This window comes from Sturnus vulgaris, chromosome 2 (genome assembly GCF_052056855.1).
Source record: "Sturnus vulgaris isolate bStuVul1 chromosome 2, bStuVul1.hap1, whole genome shotgun sequence".
NCBI lineage: Eukaryota > Metazoa > Chordata > Aves > Passeriformes > Sturnidae > Sturnus > Sturnus vulgaris.
Genome location: NC_142244.1, coordinates 44,399,150 through 44,423,819, shown reverse-complemented (window position 1 = coordinate 44,423,819; position 24,670 = coordinate 44,399,150). Strand labels below are relative to the sequence as shown.

At 41.6% G+C, this 24,670-nt stretch overlaps 1 protein-coding gene across 1 annotated transcript; it reads right to left on the bottom strand.

Annotated features, from left to right (window-relative positions):
* Nucleotides 1-202: 202 nt before the first annotated feature.
* On the bottom strand, nt 203-10,382 carry BIRC2 (baculoviral IAP repeat containing 2). The gene is made up of 9 exons (XM_014886595.2): nt 10,156-10,382; nt 6,750-8,827; nt 6,540-6,639; nt 5,253-5,331; nt 4,642-4,690; nt 3,469-3,711; nt 2,101-2,355; nt 1,906-1,947; nt 203-1,100 (listed from the first exon to the last, which is right to left on the bottom strand). Exons 2-9 carry the CDS (start codon nt 7,618-7,620, stop codon nt 907-909), a joined length of 1,833 nt encoding a protein of 610 aa, XP_014742081.2. The 5' UTR covers nt 7,621-8,827; nt 10,156-10,382; the 3' UTR covers nt 203-906.
* Between the last annotated feature and the right edge of the window lie 14,288 nt (nt 10,383-24,670).

The following is a 24,670-nucleotide window of genomic DNA, read 5'->3' as shown; positions in this document are numbered from 1 at the left end:
ATCTCTAGCACAGACTGTATAGCTACCTTCTGTTTCATCTTTAAGGTCATGAGGACCAGGATTTCTGTCATTTAGAAAATCAATTCAGAAGGAAGTATCAGATGCTGTTGGGGTTTTGGGAGGCTACTGTTCGTTTTTAAATAAAGAGGAAATCACCAAACAGCAGAGAAGTTCACTTCCCTTTTCAAAAAAGAAAAAAAGACAAATGGAATGAAGTTTTATTGTACTTTTGCAGGTTAACAACCCAAACTTTCATCAGGAAAAGACAGCATTCTAATCACTGCAGTCTACAGAGAATAGTCAACAATGGCAACAGAGTAAACAAGCCCAGGTTTGAGAAGTAGAAATATTTTAATTCAGTCTTCATAAAAACTATTAATAATATATATTACACAAGTATCAAGACATGAAAAACTTTGAAAGTCCTGCTGTTCCTGCAACAGTTAGCCTCTTTTCTCTTTAAGTCGAGAAGAAAGCCAAAACGCAAGTATCTGAAGTTAATTAACATTAACTATTAATAACAGCAATCTTGGTATATTTCCTCACATCCACATGGAGGAAAATAATGAGAAGAGTTATGCCAAGCTCCTTATAGGAACTTAACAAAAAATTCATTTGAATAAAAGTGACATTAGTGAAACCACTTTCCCTACTCACAAGGGAACGCTACAAAAACCTCACCCTAATATTGAGTTAGTTTTATGAACAGAGAATCTTTGGCACCGAAGGCCTTCTATACATAATCATACACAAATCATAATGAGGATACACTTTACTATCACAAAACTTTGTTAGGTAGTTGATTAATCTCTTCTGTACCACAATTTTCCATTCTTAAGATACTGCTGTCTTAAGCTTCAGAGATGGAGGATGGCAGGAACAAAGACATTTTGTAAATTTCCTTCTTTACGAAAGAAACGTCCGGACTGTACCCTTTATTGTCCCCCTGCAAATGGGGCATTTCCTAAGGGATGGTGCACATTCTTTGCACACCACTAAGTGACCACATGGAATAAAAACAATAGAAACCTCTTTGTCCATGCAAACTTTACATGTTCTTTCCTCTTGCAGTCTTCTTAACTGTTCTTCCATAGGTAAACCTGGAAAAAATAGTTAACTTTTTGTCAGCCTGAATATATGAAAATATCTTTATTTACAGTGTAGCCATGCCCCTTTTCACCTTTTATTTCCCTACCTGTATTGACTACATATACATGACAGTGAACATTTTTCAGAGCTCAGAAAGTGGCAAGCAAGGAACTAGTCTGTACTTCCCAATTCTGAGAGATGAGGGACAGCCCAGGGGTTGGAGGCCAATCAGTGTTTACATTTTAGCAAATGCTGTCCTTTTCTTGGTTGGTTCAGAAACAGAAACATAAACACAGCCTGACTGGTGGAAGTGAGCTGTATGCAGGCTTGTAAACTTTTCTGCAGTCTATTAACAGATTAAACTGCAGGACCAGAGCAAACTCAATCTCATATCTGACAAGTTTTTACCTACACACCTATTGGTCAAGCTAGATCTCAGGACACCTATAACCCACTCTGGAAAAGCAGAGATGATACCTGTTCTGAAATGCTGGCCAACTATTCATTCCCCAGTCTTTACCAAATGCCTGAATGCTTGTATCAAGATCAAGTCCAGCATGTGCTGCTTGAATTGAGCTCCAGAAAGCTCTACATCCTGTGACATCTAAAAGCATGAGCAAGGCTTAGAGCTGACAGATTTACTTGCAAGTATGCACATGCACTTAACTTTTGGTTAACTTGTCCAGTCCATATTACTGAAGCAAAATCAGAGAGAGATTAAAGCACCAAACCTATTTCTTAACCAAAGTTTTCTTTTTTATGTTAGCTCTTTGTTCTACAATACTCTTTAAGATAAGAAGGTAGAATTTAAGGTACCTGAAACATCTTCTGTGGGAACATACTTGATCGTCTTCTCCACTAGAATAAAAGAAAAAATATCCTTATCATTTAACTAATCTATGTTCAAACAATATCTGTTTGTTTCTTTTTCTTTAGACTGCTGTGAGAGCACTGGTTAGACTTATATAAAAGGATATCCTTTAAAAACAAAAGGAAGCCAGATAGACATACCAAATAAATCTTTGTAGAGCACAGGGTCACAATCTCGTAGACAGTTCCTGAAGATGCTGGCTGCTTCATTTCCTTTCACTAAAATTGTATCTATCAGTTCCCTTGCCTGCAATGGTATCTGAGTCTTCTGCTTAATAACATCATGCTCGAGTTCTGTTATCACTTTAGCTGATAGCAAACTCCCAAGGATTGGGAGTACACATGTTAAACGTTGGAATAAAGCCATTCGATTCTTCTGGATCAAATACAAATCATCTGGAATGTAAGGGGGAATTAGGTAAGAGAATTAGAAAGACACGACTCCAAGTTGCACTTCTATTTAACAATAATTGATACATTCTTTAAGCTCTATTTGCTTAGTACGCATTATTAATAAAACCCTCAGCAAGTTTTAGTGGTATTCACGTAATGAATAGAATTAAGGAAACCACATACAAGCAGCTTCTGAGCCAAAGCCTGTTCACCAAGGCCACTTCCTGCTCCCATCTCTAGGTTCAATGATCAGAGACTATCTTGTGTAACTCTGTATTAACAAGACTTACACTCTCTGGATGACTGCAAAGAAAAAACTAACACCAATGCTAACTCATCAACATGCCAGAGGTTAACTTTTGTCAGTGCTATGCTGTAGGTAAAAGAAAGATCTTCCAAGAAGTGCCCAACACAATTATGGACAAGAAAATCAGAAGTACAGCACAACCACACTCTGGAGACTATTTTAATACTCCACCACAAACAAGAACAAGAAAATTTCCAGTAGGATTAAATGCTGAATCCATCTATGTTTTTTTGACAGAAATGTAACTAGGAAAGAAACATCCTTAATTCCATTTATAATTAAGAAGTTTTAAAATCAGAAGGATTTCTTCAAAATTTACATGGCATTGAAGCAACAGGAAATGTTAAAGACACATCAAATAAGTAAACTGCTGACATACATGGGCTGAGTCAGGCAGAATAGGAGATCTTTGGCCCTCTTACAGAATCTGAATTTGTAGCAGTTTATGGCCCCCTCTAGGAGGTGGCTTACTTATTCAAGCAGCTTAAAGAGCAGGCAAATTTGAAAAAAATTAGTAGAGTGTACCAAGTGTTTCAATAACAGCAATATAAAGGCACACACATGAAAAGAAAGTGGCTTTGGAAAGAAGAGGTGATTCTGAACCCTTGGCCTCTGCTATGAACCATTCTCCTAAAATGAATGAAACAATTCTCAGAATGCTGGTTCCATACAGATATCCTGACAATGCTTTTAGAGAAGCTGATCCTAGCAGCAATTAAACTAAATCACTTAGTGCATAAAACAAATATAAAAACTATACATACTACTAACTACTTCAGATTTTACTTTTATTTATGCCTGATGCTTACCTGATGCCAGTTCTTCCAACTGCTTTTCTTTCTCTTCTTCAATCTTCTCATCTTCAGCCGTGAGTAGATCAGACACAAGATCATTAACAGTCTTATAGTTTTCTCCAGTGGCCAAGATTTTACTTTGCACTGTTTGCTTTATTAGCCTTCTGCTGAATCCCATCTCCAAGGCAGCTTTAACCACAGGTGTGTTCATCATGATTGCATCTTCTGAATGGTTCTCTCCAGGTTCAAAACGAATAACTAATCAAAAAGGGAAATCCTCATGTATAATGTAAAGAATAAAATACTCATACAACCCCAGAAATCAGACATCAACATTACCTATACACATGAACACTGAGCAGTAAGAAGTTTCAACTGTTAAAGGAGATTTTTTTTAAAGTAATTTTAAAAATGGAAGCCAGCCAGTCAGTCATGGATTGAATCCATGGATATGAAGATAAAAATCAATCCATATCAGGCTTTTGTTAAAACCTAGGAGAAACCACGGAGAATTCCATTGTGTCCTAGCAGCTTTTTTTATACTTAATTATTTCCAACTTCAGCCATGAAAAATGGCCTGGGGATTTGCCAGGGGTGGAGGAGGGAAGTCAGAGTTTATAGTACAAACAACTGCTCTATTCCAGTTCTTGATCAGTAATTCACATTCAATTTAGTAAACACCAGACACATGGGATTCTGACTCATTGTCCTCAGTCAGCAGGGACAGCAGAAACTCCCAGAGGGTGAGCGGGTTTTTCCACCGTAACTAAAGTCCAGCCTAGAAAGACTTCACTGTATCAGCTTGTCCTTGCTGCTCAGCTCAGAGCATTTACCTAGTTATATGCCTAGAGATGGAATTGCATAACTGCATAGTCATGACACCCTCTAGCAATAGTCCCACCAAGCTCAACACTTGCCTTGCTTTAACCCAACCCTGAAAGGAAAAAAAAAACCAGCAACCAAGCGTGCAAATCAAAAATTTCAGTATGAGCTGCTAGCATGAAAATAAGGAAAATGAAAAACAAGATCTCTTAGAGGTGTTTCCTTGGAGTTTGTCAACACAACATCAAAATGATTAAACTTTTAGGAAAAAAATCTAAGAATTGGCTATCCAAAACTAACTTGCTTAGCAATCATTAAGTTTGCAAAATGCTGAGGAAGTTTAAAAACATGCTTTAAAATACATACTTGGAGGATCAAGGTTTTCATCTATAGGCGGGTCAGAGGTTGACAAGAGCTGTAGAACACAAGAGAACTATGTCAGTATTGAAGTATTGCTCTTCCCTCTGTGTGCCTTTCTAACATATTGTTTGTCACCAATCCTGCTAAGCTTTCTACCCATTAAATATTTCAGCTGCAGTTACACAAGCCTGCAAATTTGTGCCACTGTATAATCAACACAAAGCTGGTGCTGACCACTTCCATGAAGAGGAGTCTGGTTTCTCTTGCCATAAGAATTATGAATAGAAAGAATTCACAGTCCATGACTGATTTCTGAAGTAATAATTACTGATCTGTCCTATTCAGTGTATAATTAGAATTTCCCTCTGCTAACACAAAGGAGCTCCCTGCCTCATAGAACGTTCCATAAGTAATCTGTAGACGTTAAACTCCACTGGTCCAAGACTAGCCATGGTTCAGCACTAATTTCTTTTATGTGTTCATGAAGAGCTTTTATGATGTTAGAAACCCAGGAGAAACATATACAGAAATGAGGCAGAAGAATGGACTGAACTCAAAAAAGAACATAGCACTGTTCAACAAGGGAAAACCAAAGTTACAGGGCAGTAAAAGTTTACCTGTTCAAGGAGATGGGGGAATCTAGCCTGAATTTGATTTACAAACTCTCTTCCTTTTACACGAAGCAGATATTCACACCTGAAACATTGACAAAAGTGCATCAAATCATACTTTCTACTTGCCAAAAGAAAAAAAAAAACATAGAAAAACGAACAAGTTTAAACCCAGTGTAAGTTAAATATATTTCTCTTCCTTCAGAAGAGAAAGAATACTCTTAATAGGAAACTTGGTGCAGCCTAGTGTCTGGTGACACTTAGATAAAGTTTTTCCATGACATTCAGCTGTCAGTAGGCTTATACATATAAATGCAGCAGCTTTACATTCTGCTACCACTTGTAATCAAAATGGCATGTCATGAGAAACAATACTGTGTCAGAATCACTACAAAATGCAGGGACAAACTGTTCCTATCTTATATCTCACCATTCTTATCTCCTACTCAAATCATTCAAAAGAAAGAATTCAACAAAATATGACACCATTATCAAAGCCAGATCTGCTTCACTAGCACAGGTTTATCTCTTATGTACGTTTACTGACAGGCTTAACAGAGTAAAAAACAACAGTGACATTTAAACCTACATACATCATATAGTCCAGCAGTAGCTGATAAATTGCCCATGAAAGCCTAGCTGGAGATCTTCAATAAGAAGAACTATTATTAGCTTTCCTGAAATTAAGTGCAGCTATTTCTGTAATGGAGGTGGTGATTTCCATGGGCATAGATAGCAATTAGGTATGAAATTGCCATTTAATTATAGGTGACATTAAAAAGTTATTTCTGTCCTTTTTCTGGTAGAGACATACTAAAGAGCCACTGACACCTTCTTCACAAGCCCTTACACATGCAGGAAACCAAACCACACAAGCAGAAAAACTGGTTCAAGAGCATTCAGCACAGGCACAAAACCAGAACCAATGAGTTAAACATTCCTTTACTTCATTTCTCAGCAGCGTTTGCTCCCCTCGATCAGCTTACTGACTGCTTCTCTTATAGAGCAAAGTAAGCTCATTAACAATGTGGTCTCGCTGTTAGTGAGGATCTGGGGATGCACATAGCTTTTAATAAGGAAGGGGAAAGCATTATATGCCATGGGTAATTAAGAAATGTTTTCATTACGTCCACCTACACACCTCAGAGCTTTTAGACATACATGCAATACATCCAAATGAATGAGTGAATCTGTACAGCATATAAAGTTAAAACTATTAAGTGCAGTACTTATCTGTGGAAATTAGAACACTTAGGAATATGAACAAATTATGATAAAGATTTTGCAAGTTACCTTGGAAACCACTTTGCATGCTCAATCCATGGATCATCTCCAGATTCCCAGCACCTTAACCCACCATCACAGCAAAAACACTTCACATCATCGTTGCGACCTTAAAAAAAAAAAAAAGGCAAAATATCTAGCAAACATTGACACAACTAACTTAAAGGTAAATGTTGACATAGCAGTATGAATAAAACGAGAGAACTCTCGGTTTCTTACCTACATAGTAAAAGCCAGCATCTGCAAGCTGTTCAGGCTGAACTGGAATTCTGGTGGGCCAATTTATGAATGTTTTAACACGTGCTTCATGGGTTTGCATGCTCACATTTGAAACATTGAAACTCTGCTGGTCACGGATAAGGTTCTCCACAAAAGGGCAGTTGGGATAGTGTCTCCGATGCTCTGACACAGCATTATCTTTTGGTTCCCAATTACACAGCTGACCACCACAGGTAAAACAAGCAACTTTGTCTGCTGTCCCCAAGTAATAAAGTCCAGCCTTTGCCAGATCAGTGGGTGAAAGAAACGTCAGTGGCCATGAGTGAAAGGTGCGTAGCCTAGCATCTTCTGTCCTCATAAGAGGATTGTGAAGCTTAGGGCTCAAGAATGAAAGGTCTTCAACTGCCCTAGTAGTTACTGGGTCTTGAGGAAAACTGGAAAACGAACCACTGATATATCCAACCTGTTCTAAACTTGGAGAAAGTGCTATGGAATGTAGAGATGGTGAGAGACTGTTCACAACTGAGGGTGAAAAGGCAGAACGAGATGACAGTCCAAGGTTGTTAACTGAAATTCTTTGAACAAAACTGCAGCTAGGATACAGCTGCTTATGTTTTTCCATAGCATTATCTCCTGGCTGCCAGTTATCCAATGTTAAGCCACAACTGAAGCACTTAACTTTATCTTGCACACCCGTGTAATAAAACCCAGCCCGGGCAAGGCTCCGCTCTGACACCGGCGTGTTCATGGGGAAAGTAGAGAATGTCGACATTCTGTAGAGTTCACAGGACAGGTCATACTTCAGTTCATTACACAGAGCTCTCTGCCTCATGATGCTAGCCAAGAAAGGGCTATCTTCCACTATGTTCATAATGGACTGTTTTGGGAAAAATGGGACAAGTCTTCCTCTGGGAGGTAGTTGTGTGCATTAAAGGCAATTTGGAAAACCTCCTGCCTGTACAAAAGCAATAAATACTTTAAAGTGTAACTTCAAATGTGCATACAAATAGAACTGACCTCATGATTTAACAGCCTTTAAACATTTGGGAAGTTCTTGTACCTTAGTTTAGCAACTGCTTTCACCGAAAAAGCTTCCCCATCCCATTTTAACAACTGAAGATGGCATGTTGAAAAGCAATTTCCATTGAATCATATAAACATCACATGCTTTACTTATTCTGTATAACTGGGAGAGCAGTAACAATTTGTCAGGCTTGTGGAGGTGGGATCAAAAGAGGTAAAATCTCAAATGGGTTTATTAAAATCCTTTGTCAATAAAGAAACTAAACTGGGGGGCAACTAAAACAACATTGTTCTTATCCAGAACATATGTTAAGTGATTTAAGGACAAGATTTCACCCTAGACAGCTGATAAATATGTAGCTTATACACACACAAATATTTTAGTTTGTAAAACCTCACTAGGAGGCTGAAAAGAAGAGTTTATTAAGTTTAAAAGGCACACAAATAGAGACCCCAAACTGATGTTACTAAACTGATCTTGTATATTTGCTACTACTGGACTCCAAAAAAAAACCACAAAAACTCTCAAGTTCTGCCTTTTGTTGTAACAAGTTGTTAAGACTAAAGAACTTAGCTTATACTCAACTTCACATGTATAGAATATTCAGCTATTAGAGAAACAAATCCTATACACTGTCTCAGACAAGGATGAACTCTCTTTATTAACAAACCTGGGATAGCCCCAGACTTGTCTAGAAGTCGGCAATGAATTAACAGAGCACTTCAGTTTTAACCTGGTGCTTTAGTTACAAGTACAGAGTTATCAAATTTAACACAAATTAATTGCATTGTGTTGAGACATTCTGATGCTTTATACTGTTGAAATAAGTTTTTTCTGTATGCCATGTTTATGGCAAACAGAACTCTCAGATTTAAAAAAAAAAAAGTATTTGATGCCTTAGTTTCTTTATTTCTGCACAGAACTACCTCCCAGAGGTAAGACTGAAGTCCCCTCTAAGGTGTCTACGCCTCCATATTGGTACTGACTGTCCTCAAGAAGAAATTGTAAGTATCTATAGTTTCAATCATTCAATTTTCTTGTAGCAGAACAAAACCTGTAAGGAAGAAAAAGAATATTTTAAAATACACGAGATGGGTGCAATGTCTATAGAAAATGCAGTTACACAAACTGGAACAGCATAAGCTTTTTGTAATTATAGAATGTTAAGGGTTGGAAGAGACCTTAAATATCATCTAGTCCCAATCCCCCCCTTGCCATGGGCAGGGAGACCTTTCAGTGGACCAGGTTGCTTAGAACCACATCCAACCTGGCTGCAAACATTGCTACTGTTGGGGTGGCCACAACCTCTCTGGGCAACCTGTTCCAGTGTCTCTCACCACCCTTGCAGTAAAGAATTCCTTCCTAATATCTAACATCAATTTCCTCTCTTTCAGTTTGTACCCATTACTGCTTGTCCTGTCAGTAGAGTTCCTGACAAAGAGTCCCTCTTTGGCTTTCCAGCACACCCCCTTCAGATACTGGCAGGCTGCTATGATGTCTCCATACAAACCTTCCCTTCTCCAGGCTGAACAGCCCCATGTTCCTCTGCCTGTCTAATGCCAGCTAGAAAGTTTCAGGAAGTCAACGTCACACACTCTGATATGGAGTGGATTTCACATAGTTCATTTCCCTGCTATTGACGCATATGCAAAACTGTTTGGCAAGCAAAATTTTTTGGCAGATGGATTAATCAGGCTACTTAATCACAAGCTGCATAACTAAAAGTAAAATCCCGTACTAAAGAAGTTGCATCCATTTAGATTGGTTTAAGCTTGCAGATTCCCAAACAATGAAAACACAGTTTTATAACATTGACTTAAAGAATACTGGATTTTCTTATTTATGTAAATCCAATTATATTTGAAGCAAGGACATCGGCAAAATTGAACTTCCCCAAAAATTCAGGTAAGGGCAAACACAAAGTTCAAAGGGCTTTTATAAATGTAGCTATGAATAAATATAAATTATGTATTTAGTAGTCTGGTCTGAAAGATCGGTTTTCAAAAAGTTTTTCTAGGAAAGACTCAGTCATGATGACACAGCACTGCAAAAACAACCCCCTGTGCTAAGGCACCAGATCCTGAGCACCAGACCCCGCATGGCTCCCAAGCCTGGCAGTGACAGCCCCACGTCCCCCCGGGCCTCGCTCTCCGCTCCCCCTCCTCCCGCCGGCCACAGCCCCGCTCCCCGCGCGGGTTCCAGGGGCAGCCGCTTTCCCCTCCGGCGCCAGGGCCACAGAGCTCCTTCAGTCCCCGCCGGCCCGGGCACCGAGAACCCAGCACAGAGAGCACAGCACCGGCGCCCTCCCGCCCCCTGATGGCCGCGCCCTCCCGGCAGGGCCCAGCCCTGTCCTACCCGCCGCAGCAACCCCCCCGTACTCACGGCCTCCGAACGAGCGCCCGCAGCGGCCCCCAGCAAGGCCCAGCCTATATGCGGTGCCTGGCAGGGCGTGGGGGGGGAGCAGCCCCGCCGGCACCGCCCCGCCTCGGGAACTCCGGCTGGGTTCGCCCGGAGCTCCCGGCGAGCGCCGGCCGCAGGCACCGCCCCTGCCCGGGCCGGCCAGCGCCCTCGTGCGGCGATGCGTAGGCGTGGACCGGGCCCTCAGCACCGGGGCTGGCCGGGCGGACGCTCCGCCCTGCGTGGGGGACGGCCCTGCCGTCAGCGGGAACCTTGGGTACTTTCCTCTACCCTCGGGGAAACCCACTGTGGTTCCCGAGCGGGGATTTCCAGCCCGCGGTCAGCCGGGAAGGGCCGGAGGGGCGGCGGCCCGGGCCCGTGGGCCCCGTGGGCCCCGTTGGCCCCGTTCTGCCTTTGCGGACCCCGCGCTCCAGCGCCGCACACGCAGCGCCGCTGCCTCCCCTGGGCTCGCCGCAATCCCGCATTTTCACCCTTCATCCCCGACACCAGCGCCAAACACAGTTGCTCGGCCGCATCTCCTAATATAGGCAGCTCTGCTGCCTGCAAGAGGGGAACAACATGACCCGTGAAAAGACTTTGGTCACTTGAAAGCACCGGGGAAGAACAAGAGACCATAAATTTCCACTGGAGGGGTTTAAGACGGTATTCTCTGCGTGTAGAAATCTGAAAAACTTCCACAGCACTTACCGGAACGCTGGCCAAAAGCTCAAAATGTCCCAGCACAGTCATGGTCTGGCATTTCCTATGAGCAAACAGCAGATAAGAGATTTTAAAAAGCCCCTTTTGGTGATGACAGATTGGCAGTAGGGTGTTTACACAACTGAGAACTGAAGAGTTAAAAATTAGGAAGTGTAACAGCATTACGACACTAGTGGGTAATTTTCTGTATCAGAGTTCCAGTAAGATGAGTTTGCAAGAGACTCATTTATATATTTTCTAAAGCTCTTTCAAATTTCCTGCCATTATGTGATGACATCATATATAACAATACTGTAAAACTTGAACTGCAGCAGCAACATCTAGTACAGCACAGCTTCTACTGTAAAACTACTTAACATAGTATAATGATAGCGAAACATTTGCTTTGCAGCAGTTGTAGAAAAAAAAGAAAGTTTAAAACTTCATTTTAAAGTTTAAAATGGTTGTCAGATCCCTGATACATTGTTTTAAGGAAGCTGCTGACACGAGGAAGAGAAGGTTCAAAAATGGAGCCAGCTGAGGTGTGGTTTTGTTTGATATAAGGAACTGTTCAGTGTCACACAAGGAACTGAGCTCTGTATTTATGTGTGGTTTTAATTGCAAGTGCTTAAAGATTTACTTTGACTGGTTATCTCCAGTTTGGGAACTTCAAGCAGAACTCCCCAGATTAAGTTATACTGATCTATTATAACAGATAATTGACGTTTTACTGTTTTCTCCCAGAACTAGTTAACCCAGTGTTCCTCCTTAATTCTCCTCCCTCCCTTGTTCCATTCCACACCCAGCCACTGTCTGCCCTTGCCCCTCCGTACCCTTTGCCTCCTGCTAATCTGGCAATAGAAAATGCTATTTCCTCCCCTCCCAGGCCTCAAGGCGAACAGTTTCAGGTTCTCCCTTTGTGCCTCATGTGGAAATGGAGGAAGGGAGGGGGAAAAATAAAAAGCAGGCTAAAATGCTTGTGATAGGAGAAAAAGAGGTGTAGCTGCCCTGAGCTGTCATGCACTTTCTGCTTGCTTTGCCTCATTCAGTATAGCAGCAGCCTCCATTCCCAGTAATTTCTTTGCTTTTCAGAGAAAGAGATGAGAGGGGACTTTCCCCACTTAGCTGCAATGATGGATTGTCCTTTATGAAAAGGACACGAAGTAAGAATGTAACTAAAGGGTTCTTCTTAGGACTGAAATTCCTGAGGGGCAGCGCATTATCATTAGTGTTGTGTGTCTGGCTTCAGCCTGGGGCCAGGGTAGCTCTCCAGAGTCAGAGGACAGCAGTGGTGCTTAAGCCCTACCCAAGCTAAATGCATTCTTTTGCTTCGGTTCTCAGGCTGTGGCATATCACTAGGACTGTTCCTTATTCCAGCCCTTTCACCAACTGCAGCAGCCTTCCAAGATCACAATCTCTACCTAAAAACTAGTGAGTGGGTGAAACAAGGCCCTCTACTTTGCAGACTCTTAGCTCTGGAGACAGGGAAGAAGGCGGCATTCAGATAAAGATGAACCAAACCAAAGGAAACCGCAAAGGTCAAAGAGCTAATAAAAGTGTTGCTGTCACATTACCAGGGTTTATGAAAATAAATGTCATGGTAGTGTTGGCTGAAATAGCAAAGGTGAGAGAACAAATTTCTAGAGGTGGAAGTCAGTGACCCAGAACCATGAGTGCATTATCACACCAAGTAGCACAGCCAGCCCTTGAAGTACCTGATGCAACTGCAAGTCAGAAGTCTTCTCTCAAAGTCCTGCTGAATGTCAGTCTCCCCGTGCTGCCATGCTTCTCTGATGCATTCTCCAGTTTACCATCTTCCACAACATTAAAGCATCTGGCTTTAGTGGTGCTTCTGTAATACACATCTAAACATCTAAGAAGAGGAAAGATGGAAAAAACACACATTGTTATTTGCTTTTCCATTGCTACTGACTCCTGTATCCACTCTCCCACAAATCTAAACCCCCCTGTAAAACCTGTATTAAAAAATAAAACCAGTTATCACTGGGTAGTGCCCACATTTTTCAGCTTTCCAAAGATATCAAATGCCTCCATGGAACATGACCTGCTTATTCTGAGCCCCTCCATAGAGTTGGTTTCACTGCAAGCATCAACCCCCATTCCAGCAGTAGGGAGTAGGTTTCATCTTATAAACTGACCTAACATGGTGATTAGGGTTCCACAAAAAACTTCAGGAGTTCTTCAACTCCTTCAGGACATGAAGGGAAGACAATGATGAGAGGAATAAGAAAAAAAAATATGAAGGAAAACTTGGGAAAAGCCAACCTGAGGCAAAAAATACCATCTGTAGCTAAAGTTGCATTATCTATTCAATTTACAAATGAAGCCAAGTCCCAAGAGCAGAGTAGTTCTGGCATCCTGTAAACATGAGATCAGATAAACTATGTTATGATAATCTATGTGGGTGCAACTGCCCACTTTGTTTTAACTAAACACAGCAACTTTATTTTTTAATTTTTTTTAATGTTAGTCAGGCATTTGTTCATCTTTGCCGAGGGGGAGGGAAATTGAAGTTTCTTTTCAAAACCTCTCTTCACCAGGAGAGGCCTGATGAATTTAACATTCATAGATTGGGAGTAGCCAGAAGATGCACAGGAGATAAGAGAACATTAAGGAACATTACCCCTGGTGTAGCCGAGATACCTGGTCTGGGAACAGATCATAGGAGAACCAAAGAATGAGGAACCGGATTAACATCAAAGGCAAAGGAATCAATAACCAGTAGGAGATCAAACACTAAGAGTTGTGTAATTTAAGACCAATGAACTTGATTTTCTTTGGGGTTTTTATATATAAATATGTGAAAAGTCTGGTAAAGAACCATGTGAATGATTTTCACTGCACAACCTGGGCAGGTGTTGATGAAATAATTTCTATTACAAATCCTGGCCAGAATAAAGTAATGCATTGATTCTCTAACACTGAAAAGATGTTGTTGTAGAGTTTCTGTTTTTCCCGTAGTTTCAGTGACAAGGGCACCTACATCTACACCAGCAATAATGATTACTTTTTCTCCTTTTTTAAATGAAACTTTTTAAATTGCATTTGGGCGTATAGCAAAAAAAAAAAAAATAAAACGTCACAAGGGACAAATATAATATCAGGATATTAAGGGCATCCATGACTCATTGTGATAACCCTAATGTTCAAGGAAAAAAAACATCTTGCTCCTCCCTTTCTGAAGGTCAGTACAATCTGAAAAGTTTCCATTCCCTTTGCACACAGACAAGAATTTTCTTTTTCATATCCTCCTACACAAAGGATCACGAGTACAAAAGTTTAGGTTTACCTAAATCCGTTTTGGGCTTTCTCACATTTAGTGCTCAGATAAATTCTCTCATAAGTCATAAGTAGTCTCAAGAACATATCAAAGCCACACTGAATAAGTTGAGGCTTTTAAATCAGTCAGAAACTCTCATTAATATTTACTTGGAAGATAAAAAATAATCTGAATGAGTTGCAAGAAGATTTTGAGTAAATGTTGAGTTCAGTTCTCTTTTTAGATTGGAAAATCTGCTCACTTTTCTTAAGTTTTATTGTCTGCTTCTAGGATGACCATTTTGTTCTCCTGGTGGTATAACAAACATACATTCAGCAGGAGAGAGGAATGTGAAGAATGCCAAAGCAGAGATGACTTGACTAAAATAAATCACAATCAGGTGGAAAGAGGACCACATATATCAGGGAAATAAAAAGGCTTCTATTCAACTGCTTCAAATTGTGTCAATTCAGAGCCCCACATTCCTGTTTTATTCCAAAGGAGTTGTCTTTCTAAACAGCAGGTTGTCTGCTTTGACTTCAAGTTATTTCCTGCTGTCAGAGTAAGAAAATTTCTCTAGATCTCATTTCCCTCATTTATTCCCGATTATCTCTCTGCAGATTTTAAAACCTTCCCAAGGTGTTTAATTTGCTTTAGTTGAACCAGTTGTTGCTATTAATGTTCTTGGGGAATATTTTTATGTCAGTATTCCTTCAACTGAAAGAGAATCAAATGTGGCACCGTTTAATTTCCTGAGGATTATACTGGAGGTTTTCTACCACGACTGCTACTAGGTTCAGGAAGATACAAGTGATTTGTAAATCATGTTAAATGTGATTCCATAACAGTTTACATAGAAAAGGAGCAATTGCCTTGTTCTGTTTAAAAGGCCAAATCATCCATTCAGAGGCTATAGGTACAAGATGAAGTTTCCCCAGAATATCTACATCACCATTTCAAATGGCACATAAGCACATGAGAACACACTAACTTCCAGAAACCCACATACAAAGAGGAGCTTAAGCCTTCTGTTGCGACATGCAAAATACGGCCCTAATTCTGTAAGCAAAACCAGAAATCTGATCTCTGTGCCTGCCTGAGTTTCCAGTGAAGCTCATGGGGAACTGATTTTTGATTTACAGCAAAACCAAAAATCCCTAAGCCCCTGTGTACAAACCGAACAAGCCATAAATCAGCTCTCCATGGACAACGATGGCACGGGGTTAAATGACAGGAGTGGAGGCTGCTTAGGTTAGTCCTGGTGCCAAATGGTACTAAAACTGCAGCCTGAGAGAAGCTGAGCTTTCTATTTGTGTATTCTGCTGCACAGTACTAAGAACAGAAGAGAAATAAGCGGAATCATAGTTGTACTGAAAATGCTTTCACTTTCACTTCTTAGGACTTACAGGAATAAATAAATTGAAAGTAATGTAGCACGCAACCACTGAAAAAAAAAGTTTCTTTTAGACATTAAATTGTAATATTTTAATGAGAACATATTAGAGGAAAAACATAGTGAAAACAGAAAAAGAGTGATGCATCTTTGATAAGGGGTTAAGTTAGTATTTTTTTGGCTAGTAGCTACAAATTAATTATTAACTTACATACCAGTACCCACTGGATACATGTAACAGGGAGGGGATTCGTGTGAGGAACAAGTGCCAATTGAGTAAATATAAATGGCCATTTATGACAAGGTTAGAAGACTGGGTTTCTAGAAGCTGGAATATGCTGTCAAATTTTGACAGATTTGCTGTTATATTGTTCACAGAATCGAAAAGTTATTGGGGTGGAGTGGACAGACGTATATTCTTATACAGAAAAAAATGATTGAATAAATGAGATGCCAAAATCAGGCTAAAATGACGTGAGATGTAATGCTGAATACCCACTTGGTTTTCTTTAGTGGACTAGATAGAAAAATTGCTCTGTTCCTGGTGTACTTATTCAGAAGGACCAGCTCAGACTCAGAAAACAAAGAATATACTGACAGGGCTTAATTTAGCATCAACCAGTGGCTGCACTGACCTAAAATCCATCTATCCCAGTACCAGCTAGTACCAGACATCACTGGTATTAGCTAATCTCTTTATGTAATGAAAACCATCTCAGCCTCTAGTACAATAATCCGGGCCTATTATCTGAAGTTCAATGCTACTAATTGTGATAATCCAAAAGGTCACTCCAGTCTTTATGAACAAAGATTTTTGGGGGAAAAAGAAGTTTGCATGCGAACTGAAGCATTCGTGGCTCAGGAATTCAGAGTAGCAGTGAGCACAGCTGGCTTGGGGAGCAGGAGTTAGATGCTGTGTTCATTACCCCACAGTGCTGCTGAGACAGAGGGTCAGGAGCCTTGGAGAAGCAAAGGGTCCTTTGTTTTTCTGCTGAGTTATTTCAGCAGAAAAAGACTTTTTCAGCTGAAAAAGCACTGCCCTAAAGATCACTGAGATCAAAGAATATGATAAGGGATGAGGTAAGATTCTCCCATCCTTCCAGGATATTGAGAAGTACAAATGCAAGGGTCTGAATAAAGTACCAGTGTCTTGAGGCTTGATACTGGCCTCCTGCCACTTCCCTGCGACTTCCGTAGTTTGATTTTAAAGAAAACTACCTTTTATCCTGTCTCAAAGCTCTTCCTAATAGAGTTTTGAATGTATATCTAACTAGGAACATGGTTTGTGTCTGAACTTTGTCAAACACATACTGTAGGTCTCCAGAACACTGTCTCTTTCACTTGGCCACACAATTATAAGCACAAAATAAGCTACTGTGAGAACATTTCCAAAATTAAGCAAGTTATCTTCCTTTGAAAATATATACAAGAGTTTGGCATAGGCCCAGGACTGTAGGAGTTTCTGGTTTTTGTGATTCTGTTTTTCTTACTTGGAAACAATAGTGGTATTCATGCCTAGGCGGTTCATGGGGTTACAGCTTCTGAGGCTTCGCTTCTCAATAAGCAGCAATCACTATAAAAGATGCAGCATACTTCAGTGTTACCACAGTGATTTCCCTTCTGCTCGCTCCTGTGGAGTAATTTTAAGATGTGTGTGTTTTAAAGTGAAACATTGCTTGTACACATGAAGCTACTCAATCCTGCATCCAGACATGTAGACCTGTGGGCCAAGACTTGGTAGACTGGAACACACGTACTTTGTGATTGTGAGCGCTATTCTTTTGTTTCTGTCCTTTCAAATCTCTTTCCCGCTCCAGTCAGCTCCTCTCTACCCAGTGCTAATCTCCTGCACACAGAAAATGAGTGCATTTATACAATAACTTGTTTGTCAAACGTTGTTTTGTCCCCTTAGTTATTACACACAAGTACTCTTCAGCTGACAAGTTGTCAGCTGCATTGTTTGCAGGTTGTCAGGCCTCCCACATTACAGTGCACTTGCCCAGCCTCAGAGACAAAGACTATGGCTTTTTCATAGACAAAAATAAGCAAAAAAATTCATTGTAAACCAATTTCTTCTGTTCAATAAATAGTTGAACAAAAGAAAAGCCTCTGTAAAGTGATGTGTGTTTGTCTTCTGTAACATAACACTATGGCAGGCGCTGCAGTGAGCTAGAGAAGGCAGGCATGCCACAGCAGCTCTGAAAACAAAAAGAGCTGCTGACCAACAAAACTCTCGGGAAACACCAAAAAAGGGTGCAGAATCTGAGTGTCAGGAAAGAGAGGGACAAAGGTTACAATGATGCAATTGCCAAGAGAGAATCATCTAGTAAAATGTGTAAGGGCTGTAGAATAGGTATTTATATCTGAGCTGGTCAGTCTTTATAGTCGAATGAAAAGAAGAACATGCCTTTAGGATGTGTTTTTGTATTAAATCCTAAAATAGACATTTTAAATGGATTACATGCATCACCCCAAAGTGCATTTTTCTTTCTGTTGATTATTAAGGAGGTGAGAGTGGAGGGAGTTTGTTCCAAGGTCTTGCATTTTCGTAACATCATTAGGAGGCAAACATAACTAAAATCAGAGGACAAGGGAAAATGATAAATGAGTCAATGGTTGTTCCAGATATACATGTTTTCTAATGCATGTAGCAAAGGCAGGAACTCAATAGTTGTTCTCACAAATGTGGTCTGCTGTGATTTCTAGGAACCACAGGAAATACAAGAAATCCTATGGTAGGAAATTATGAGTAAACAGAGCAGCTCTTCAGATATTTTTTTCTTTTCATTTCTGTCCATTTTTCACTTTTGTTTCATCAGGGACAGAATTTGATTAAAAACTACAGAAAAACAAAACTAAAATTCTTCCCTTTGGGGCGGGAGATCAGAAAAAGAGTTAGGTTTTTTTTGTTTCTTTTTTAAAGCACTGTTTTGGAGTGAGTTTTTTTAGAAGCTAATCAGGAAAGGGTCATTGTTTTACTGGTGCAATTACACATAATGAACTATGGCAATAACATATTCCTAGGAGGACACTATCTTGTAGGTGTCCTTTGGCAGGCCTCAGCTCATAAAACACCAGCCTAGAAGGCTTAGGCTGGGTAGCCCTATGCACTGATCCCAAAAAGCCTTTTCTGAGCAGCAAGCACCTTCTCTTGGGTTGGGCTAATCCTCCCTGCAGTAAGGGCACTGTCCTCAATGTCCCCCCTGCCACATCTGAACATGAAAATCCAGGTGCTCTCCAGCCATGGCAGCTGCATTTCACTTTAGCAGCAGTTCAGCCATCTCATCCTCATTCTGTATGCTCAGCAGGTAAAATGAAATGCAGGAGGTGACTGCTGTTGGGGCAGCCAGAGGGAAGAGAAGGCATAGGGATGAACAGCTCATCGGAAGGGTGGTGCTGCAGAGGAGCGCAGCAGTGAGTTTCACACATCAGAATTCTGGAAAGCTGAGCAGTCCACAGGCAGGTTCAGGAATATAGAAACTTTTGGCATGCTTACGAAGTGTAGCATGGGGCCAAATTTCACAAACAAGTAGTCAAGATAATAAAAATTATCCCACCAAAGTCTGTGTTTTCCAGAGTATGATCTATCATGCAGTGTGACACTGGTATTTTACCAAAGAAGTTTCAGTGGAATCCTCAGTGAAGTTTCAGATTGGTTTCTGGGAAATGAACTTTCCAGAGGGCAGGCTATTTGTCAGCATTAACCTCAAAATTTTGGGGAATTGTCTTTGAGTCTGAAGGGATGTGAGAGTTCATGGATTGAATATGGATCTCTCAGTCTATGGAGCCCAGGACTCAGAGGAGCAATGCACAGCTGCAGGGCTGGAGTGTTTCTATGGTGAGCATCTGCTATTCCAAGGGAAGTGAATTCAGCAAGCAAAGTCCATCCCTGAGGTTCCTTGGGGTAGCTACAGCCATCCTAAGTGCTGCAGACCACACACCTCAATGGAAGGCTGTTGTGAAGAGAGGGAAGCCACACAGTCAGACTATCTCACCTCTCCCCTGACATTCCCCATCACCTCCTGACCCCAACCACTGCAGAGCCCACAAGGTTGTGCTTCCCCCATCTGTACGCCAAAAGGGAGCTGCTCTGTCTCTGAAAGAGAACTTACAGGACCTTGTTGACTTGCAGCACAGGACAAGACAGGATTCAGGTAAATCTGTGTTTCCTGGGCAGCCTGAACTGGAAGAACTCCAGCCTGGGCAGAGCACAGACACTGCCTGACTCAGTGTCACCCACATATATCAGTGTGGTATCCAGTTCAAAGGACAGCCAGGGCAGGTCATGTCCTCATGTCCCTGCCACGTGGCCACTTTCTGGAGCAAGAGATGGTTCCTGGGCTCTTCACACAGAATTTGATTAAACATCTGTGCAAATCAACAGGTCATGGGCTGTGACTTAGGCAATGAACCTCGAAGGCTGCTTCTGGTCACAGGAAGTCAATGAAGTAAAAATTCATATAAAGAGGAAGAACAAAGTACAGCATTGTCAGAAAGGATTTAACCACCCATGTGCCACGTGCTGAGGACGCCTTGAATTTTTTCATCATACCAGAGTTTAGAGGTGCTATTGCACTTTTCTATACAGAGTTCTATTACAAGAATTCATAGAATTATAGAAAGGCTTAGGCTGGAAGGCATCTTGAAGATTATTTCATTTCAGCCTTGCTGCCATGGGGAGGGACACCTTCCACTAGACCAGGTTGCTCAAACCACCACTAACCAGCTTTGAACACTTTCATGGATGGGTCATCCACAACTTTTCCGGGCAACCTGTGCCAGTGTCTCACCACACTCACAGGAAAGAATTTCTTCTTAATATCTGATCTAAGCCCACCTTCTATAGTCACATCACATGCTATAAAGGTTTTTCCTCAATGACTTTAACTTCAGAGAATCCTCCCCCTCAGTTATACTCAGCCACTTGTCATTTTTTGAGTCTTGATTCTGAAAATTAGGGCTAGGAAACATTCCTGGCAGTTCAAGTGCCAATCCTTCCCGTAGTGTGCCACTCTACACAGTGGGCTCTCTGCTGGATGCTGAGATTCAGCTCAGCTATACATTAGTTTATAAGAAATTGAACCTGAAAAGAACTGGGTATCACAGACTAAATTTCAGGGGTTTTCATTTTTTTTTGTATCAGTTGGTTAACAGAAAATGAAAATATTTTCCCCCTCAATTTTGCCTAGCAGAGTTAATTCTTCTCTGTCAACTCTTTTTGAAAACAAAAGTAGTGATCATGCTTCATTCACTTTTTCTCTAAAATTAACACAGAATCCCAAATTAATTAAATTATGATCAACATTAGAGAAAAAGATCATGGATTTGCTAATCTCACCCTATGTAATCAGGCATGACAAGTCTTATCTCTCTTCCATTGGAAACGTAGCAACAGGGTACAAAGCAGAGACCCAGGGAGCTAATTTGGTTTGCTGACCCTCGGATTTGCAGAGGTAGTTTTTTAAAGTGGTGACTTGAACATCTCACAGAGCACAGACACTGCCTGACAGGCCGGTGAGGAAATGCCAAAAAGGGGCTGGTGGTGTTTTAGCTCCACCGGGTGGACAAATAAGGGAAAAAAAGTTCATTTTTGAGACTGTGCATGGGTGTCATGGCAGGCAATAGTCCCACTTCGGAGCAGGAGCCCTGAGAAGTGTCTCAACCTCACCCCTGCTTTCTTCTTATTGACAATTATCTCAGTATCAAGTTCTCACACATCTCTTCACCAAATTTCTGTTACACTGTGTGTGATCCCAGAGTCTGGAAAGTCTTCCCAGAAAACATTAGATTTGTAAATACAAACATAATATCTGCAGTAAATATGACCACCATAGAAAACAAACACGATCTATAATTTTTAATTCAGAATTTCAATTGCCTCAGAAAGAGCTCAGATATTGCTCAAACACTTCTCAGTGTTTTCTGCCAGTTTTGTTTCTCCCTTGATATCAGTGCCCTGGTAGGTAAATGAGTGGACTCCTTAAATCATAGGGGGAAAGCCCTGCTTAATGTAATGTTCAAAGTGTTTCTTACACCTTGACTGTTCTGTGGGCTTTTCGACAGTAATTGCTGTGGGTGGCTGGCCTTGGATATCTTTTAATGCTGTTCACAGAAGATATATGAAGACATGTAGCAGCTGTAGCTGCGTAAGAACTGCTTTCCCCTAGCACCAGATAAGATAGTTTGTTGAATTAAGTAAAAGTGCTCTCACCCTCCCACCTATATTCTGTGTGCTTTACTGGCATACTTCTGCCTAAAGCTTTGTCCAGCTCTGTGCCCTGTGCCTTATCTGTTATGGATCTGTTCTTTGGATTACTATAGCCCAGAGAGCCCTTTGTGCTACTCCACAAATGCACATGCTGTCTCTTTGTGGGCCACTTACCTGGGGCTGACACAAGCCCGGGGGAATGTGAAAGCCCAGAGCACTCTGCAGCAGGACCCCACGCTGGCCGTGTCCCCCCTCACCAAGCTGGTGGAAAGCAGGCAGAGATGGCTCCTTCCCAAGAGGGGATCTTCAAGTCGATGCGGGAGACAGGAAATGGCAAAGCTCCCAAAATACATCCTATAATAGGGTAACACTTGGGTGACTGGAGAGTGTCCTTTGGGATACCTGACCGCACTGCTGTAGCCAAGAGATCTCTCCTGGCAGCAGCTCCAGGGCATACTGCACACACCCTTTCTACAAATTCCACATTTAACAGCACGTTTGCTGCTTGCTTATCACACACAGCCTGCTTAAAATAGAAGCATTTAAGCTGACGCCTCAGGTCCTCTCAGCTTTGAATGAAGGAGGAAAAAAAATCCCCTTCAGAGATTCAAAGTGTACATATTGCAGTTCTTGCTAATCTGTGTTATGTACTTCTTTATCCCGTTCACACAGCTCTGAGAGTCAAGTGAACTGCTCAGTCAGGTCTGGCAGTAGATTTGTCAGCTCCTTATGAGACTTGAGAATCAGAATACTTGAATCCAAAATAATGCAGCCAAAGGCAACTAGTCATGTGCCTCGAAAAAGTGAGAAGGACTCTGACTAGTATTTTGCACTTTAGGGTATTTTGGTGGAAGAAAATCCATCTCCTATCTACCTGCCACTGTACCATACCAGACATGGCATTTATGTCTCCAGCCTCAGCACTCTATAATCCTTGGCTGCTTGATAGTCAAAGCATCTATAGGAAGATTGGCAAATCTTGGCACTATTGCAAGTCATCCATAACCCAGACATGTTGATGGCACTCATTTAACACTTCAGAGTAAGGAGGGAATTCACAACAGGTCCTCTCTATCACATGAGCTATGCAGCAGGCTACCAGGCCAGGGGGGCCCAGCATGGTGGCCCAGTGCCAGGGCTGGCTCACCCTCTCAGCTGATGGTACACAAGTGCAGCCACAAGAGCACAAATCCTCACTTGCTTCTGGGCACTGCACAACTCATGGGGCTGGAGACCTGAACACACTGGGACACTGAAATGATTCAAAGTCAGCAGAGATGGGCAATCAGTGTGTTAGATCCTGTGCAATATCCCCTATCACAACAACCACAACCATTTTCTCTCTTCTAAAACAAATAATAAGTTGCAAAGACAGCTGGGCTGAAGGGAAGCCACTGAGCTATGGACTTAAGTAAAGCAAGGCAATGAAATCCCTGAAAGGCAGTATTTTAACGAATGTGTGTCCCTAGAACTTCTTGCTGGTTCATTCCAAGAAGCCTCCCAACTCTTGCTTTACCTGTTGGCATTTTGGATCATTTGAGTCCTCCCAAATGTTGCATACAGGGAAGGTGGGTGCCTAACACAGGGTCCAACCTCCATTTGGAATAAGAAGATCCTTAAACATCTGGTTCTCAACATCTAGGAGATCTGTTATAAAGCTTGTTTAGAAAGCACACTTGATCTTGGTTCTGGCTGGAGCAGAGGGCCTGCAGTTTGTCTCTCCTCACTGTGCACTGCCCAGCTGTTTGTGTACCAGCTTTCTGTGTAAACAGAGCTGCTGCTGCCAGGTTCATTCAGCAGTTTCACAAGCCAGTATCTGTGACCTTGCAGTTCCCAGGCCTCCCTTGGAATAAGCTGATTAAAGGAGAGATTGTGCTATCTCACAGCTGTCCCAGTACCTCCCAGAAATAGGAAAAGATACAAATGGACCACAAATGCATTTGAATACAATTGAAGTTATTGTTCCAGCTCACAAGTGGGGCAATGACTTAAGGAAAGCAAAGACTTTGTGCCTTGATTTTCATACTAAAAGTACAAGGGCATTAAAAAGCACAGATAGAGTATATGACTCAGGTCTCTCTTACCCCTCTTACCATGTAGCTGGCTCAAACCCTCAGGCTCTCTCACCTATTGCAGTTCTGTTCAGAGCTGTAGCAATGTGTTTTATTTCCCAACTGAACTTCCATGGAAATGCTGGAGACCTGAACCTGCCTGACTTAACAGCACTCACTATTTCCCCTGCTGCTTCCCTGCCTGGGGACCAACCAGCTTCTCACCCTGTCCCTCACCCCGACCATCTGATCCTCCCCAGGAGGCACCAACAAGCAATTAACTTTCTCACAAATGCCATTCCATTGGGTAACAGAAAACAAACATGGAAAGGAAACAGGACAAGACCCAGCCAACAGGTCCCCACACCCCACATGCATCACACCACGCCATGCCACATCCCTCTAATCCAAGGTTAGATTAGGGACACCTCCCAAACCTTCTGGTTACATGCACTTTTGCCAGAAGACAGTGAAGGAAGAAACCAGAAAGGTAAAGCATGTAAATAGAGATTAAAGTCATAGAACCCATAAATGAAGAAAACTGTGGATTCCCTGCAGTTCTGATTTTCTCTCTTGGTGTCCTTTCTGACATCTGCAGACATCTTCAGAGCAGGATTCAGCAGATGTGCAAAGGCAGTCACCTCCTCAATGCAGTGTGCAAAAGAGGTCTGCACTCACAGAAAATCCAAGTACTTGCACTGGTTAGTGTAGACTGTAGATTAGTTTAACAGCAAATAATGTAAAGGAACTTGCTGTTGAAATGTAATAGACTATTTTTGAAACAAACCTTCTTGTTCCACAGTTGCAGCTGGTGGAACAGTTCTCATCCCAAGGGAGATGTCCATTTAGATTTACCCAGCAGCTGGGTA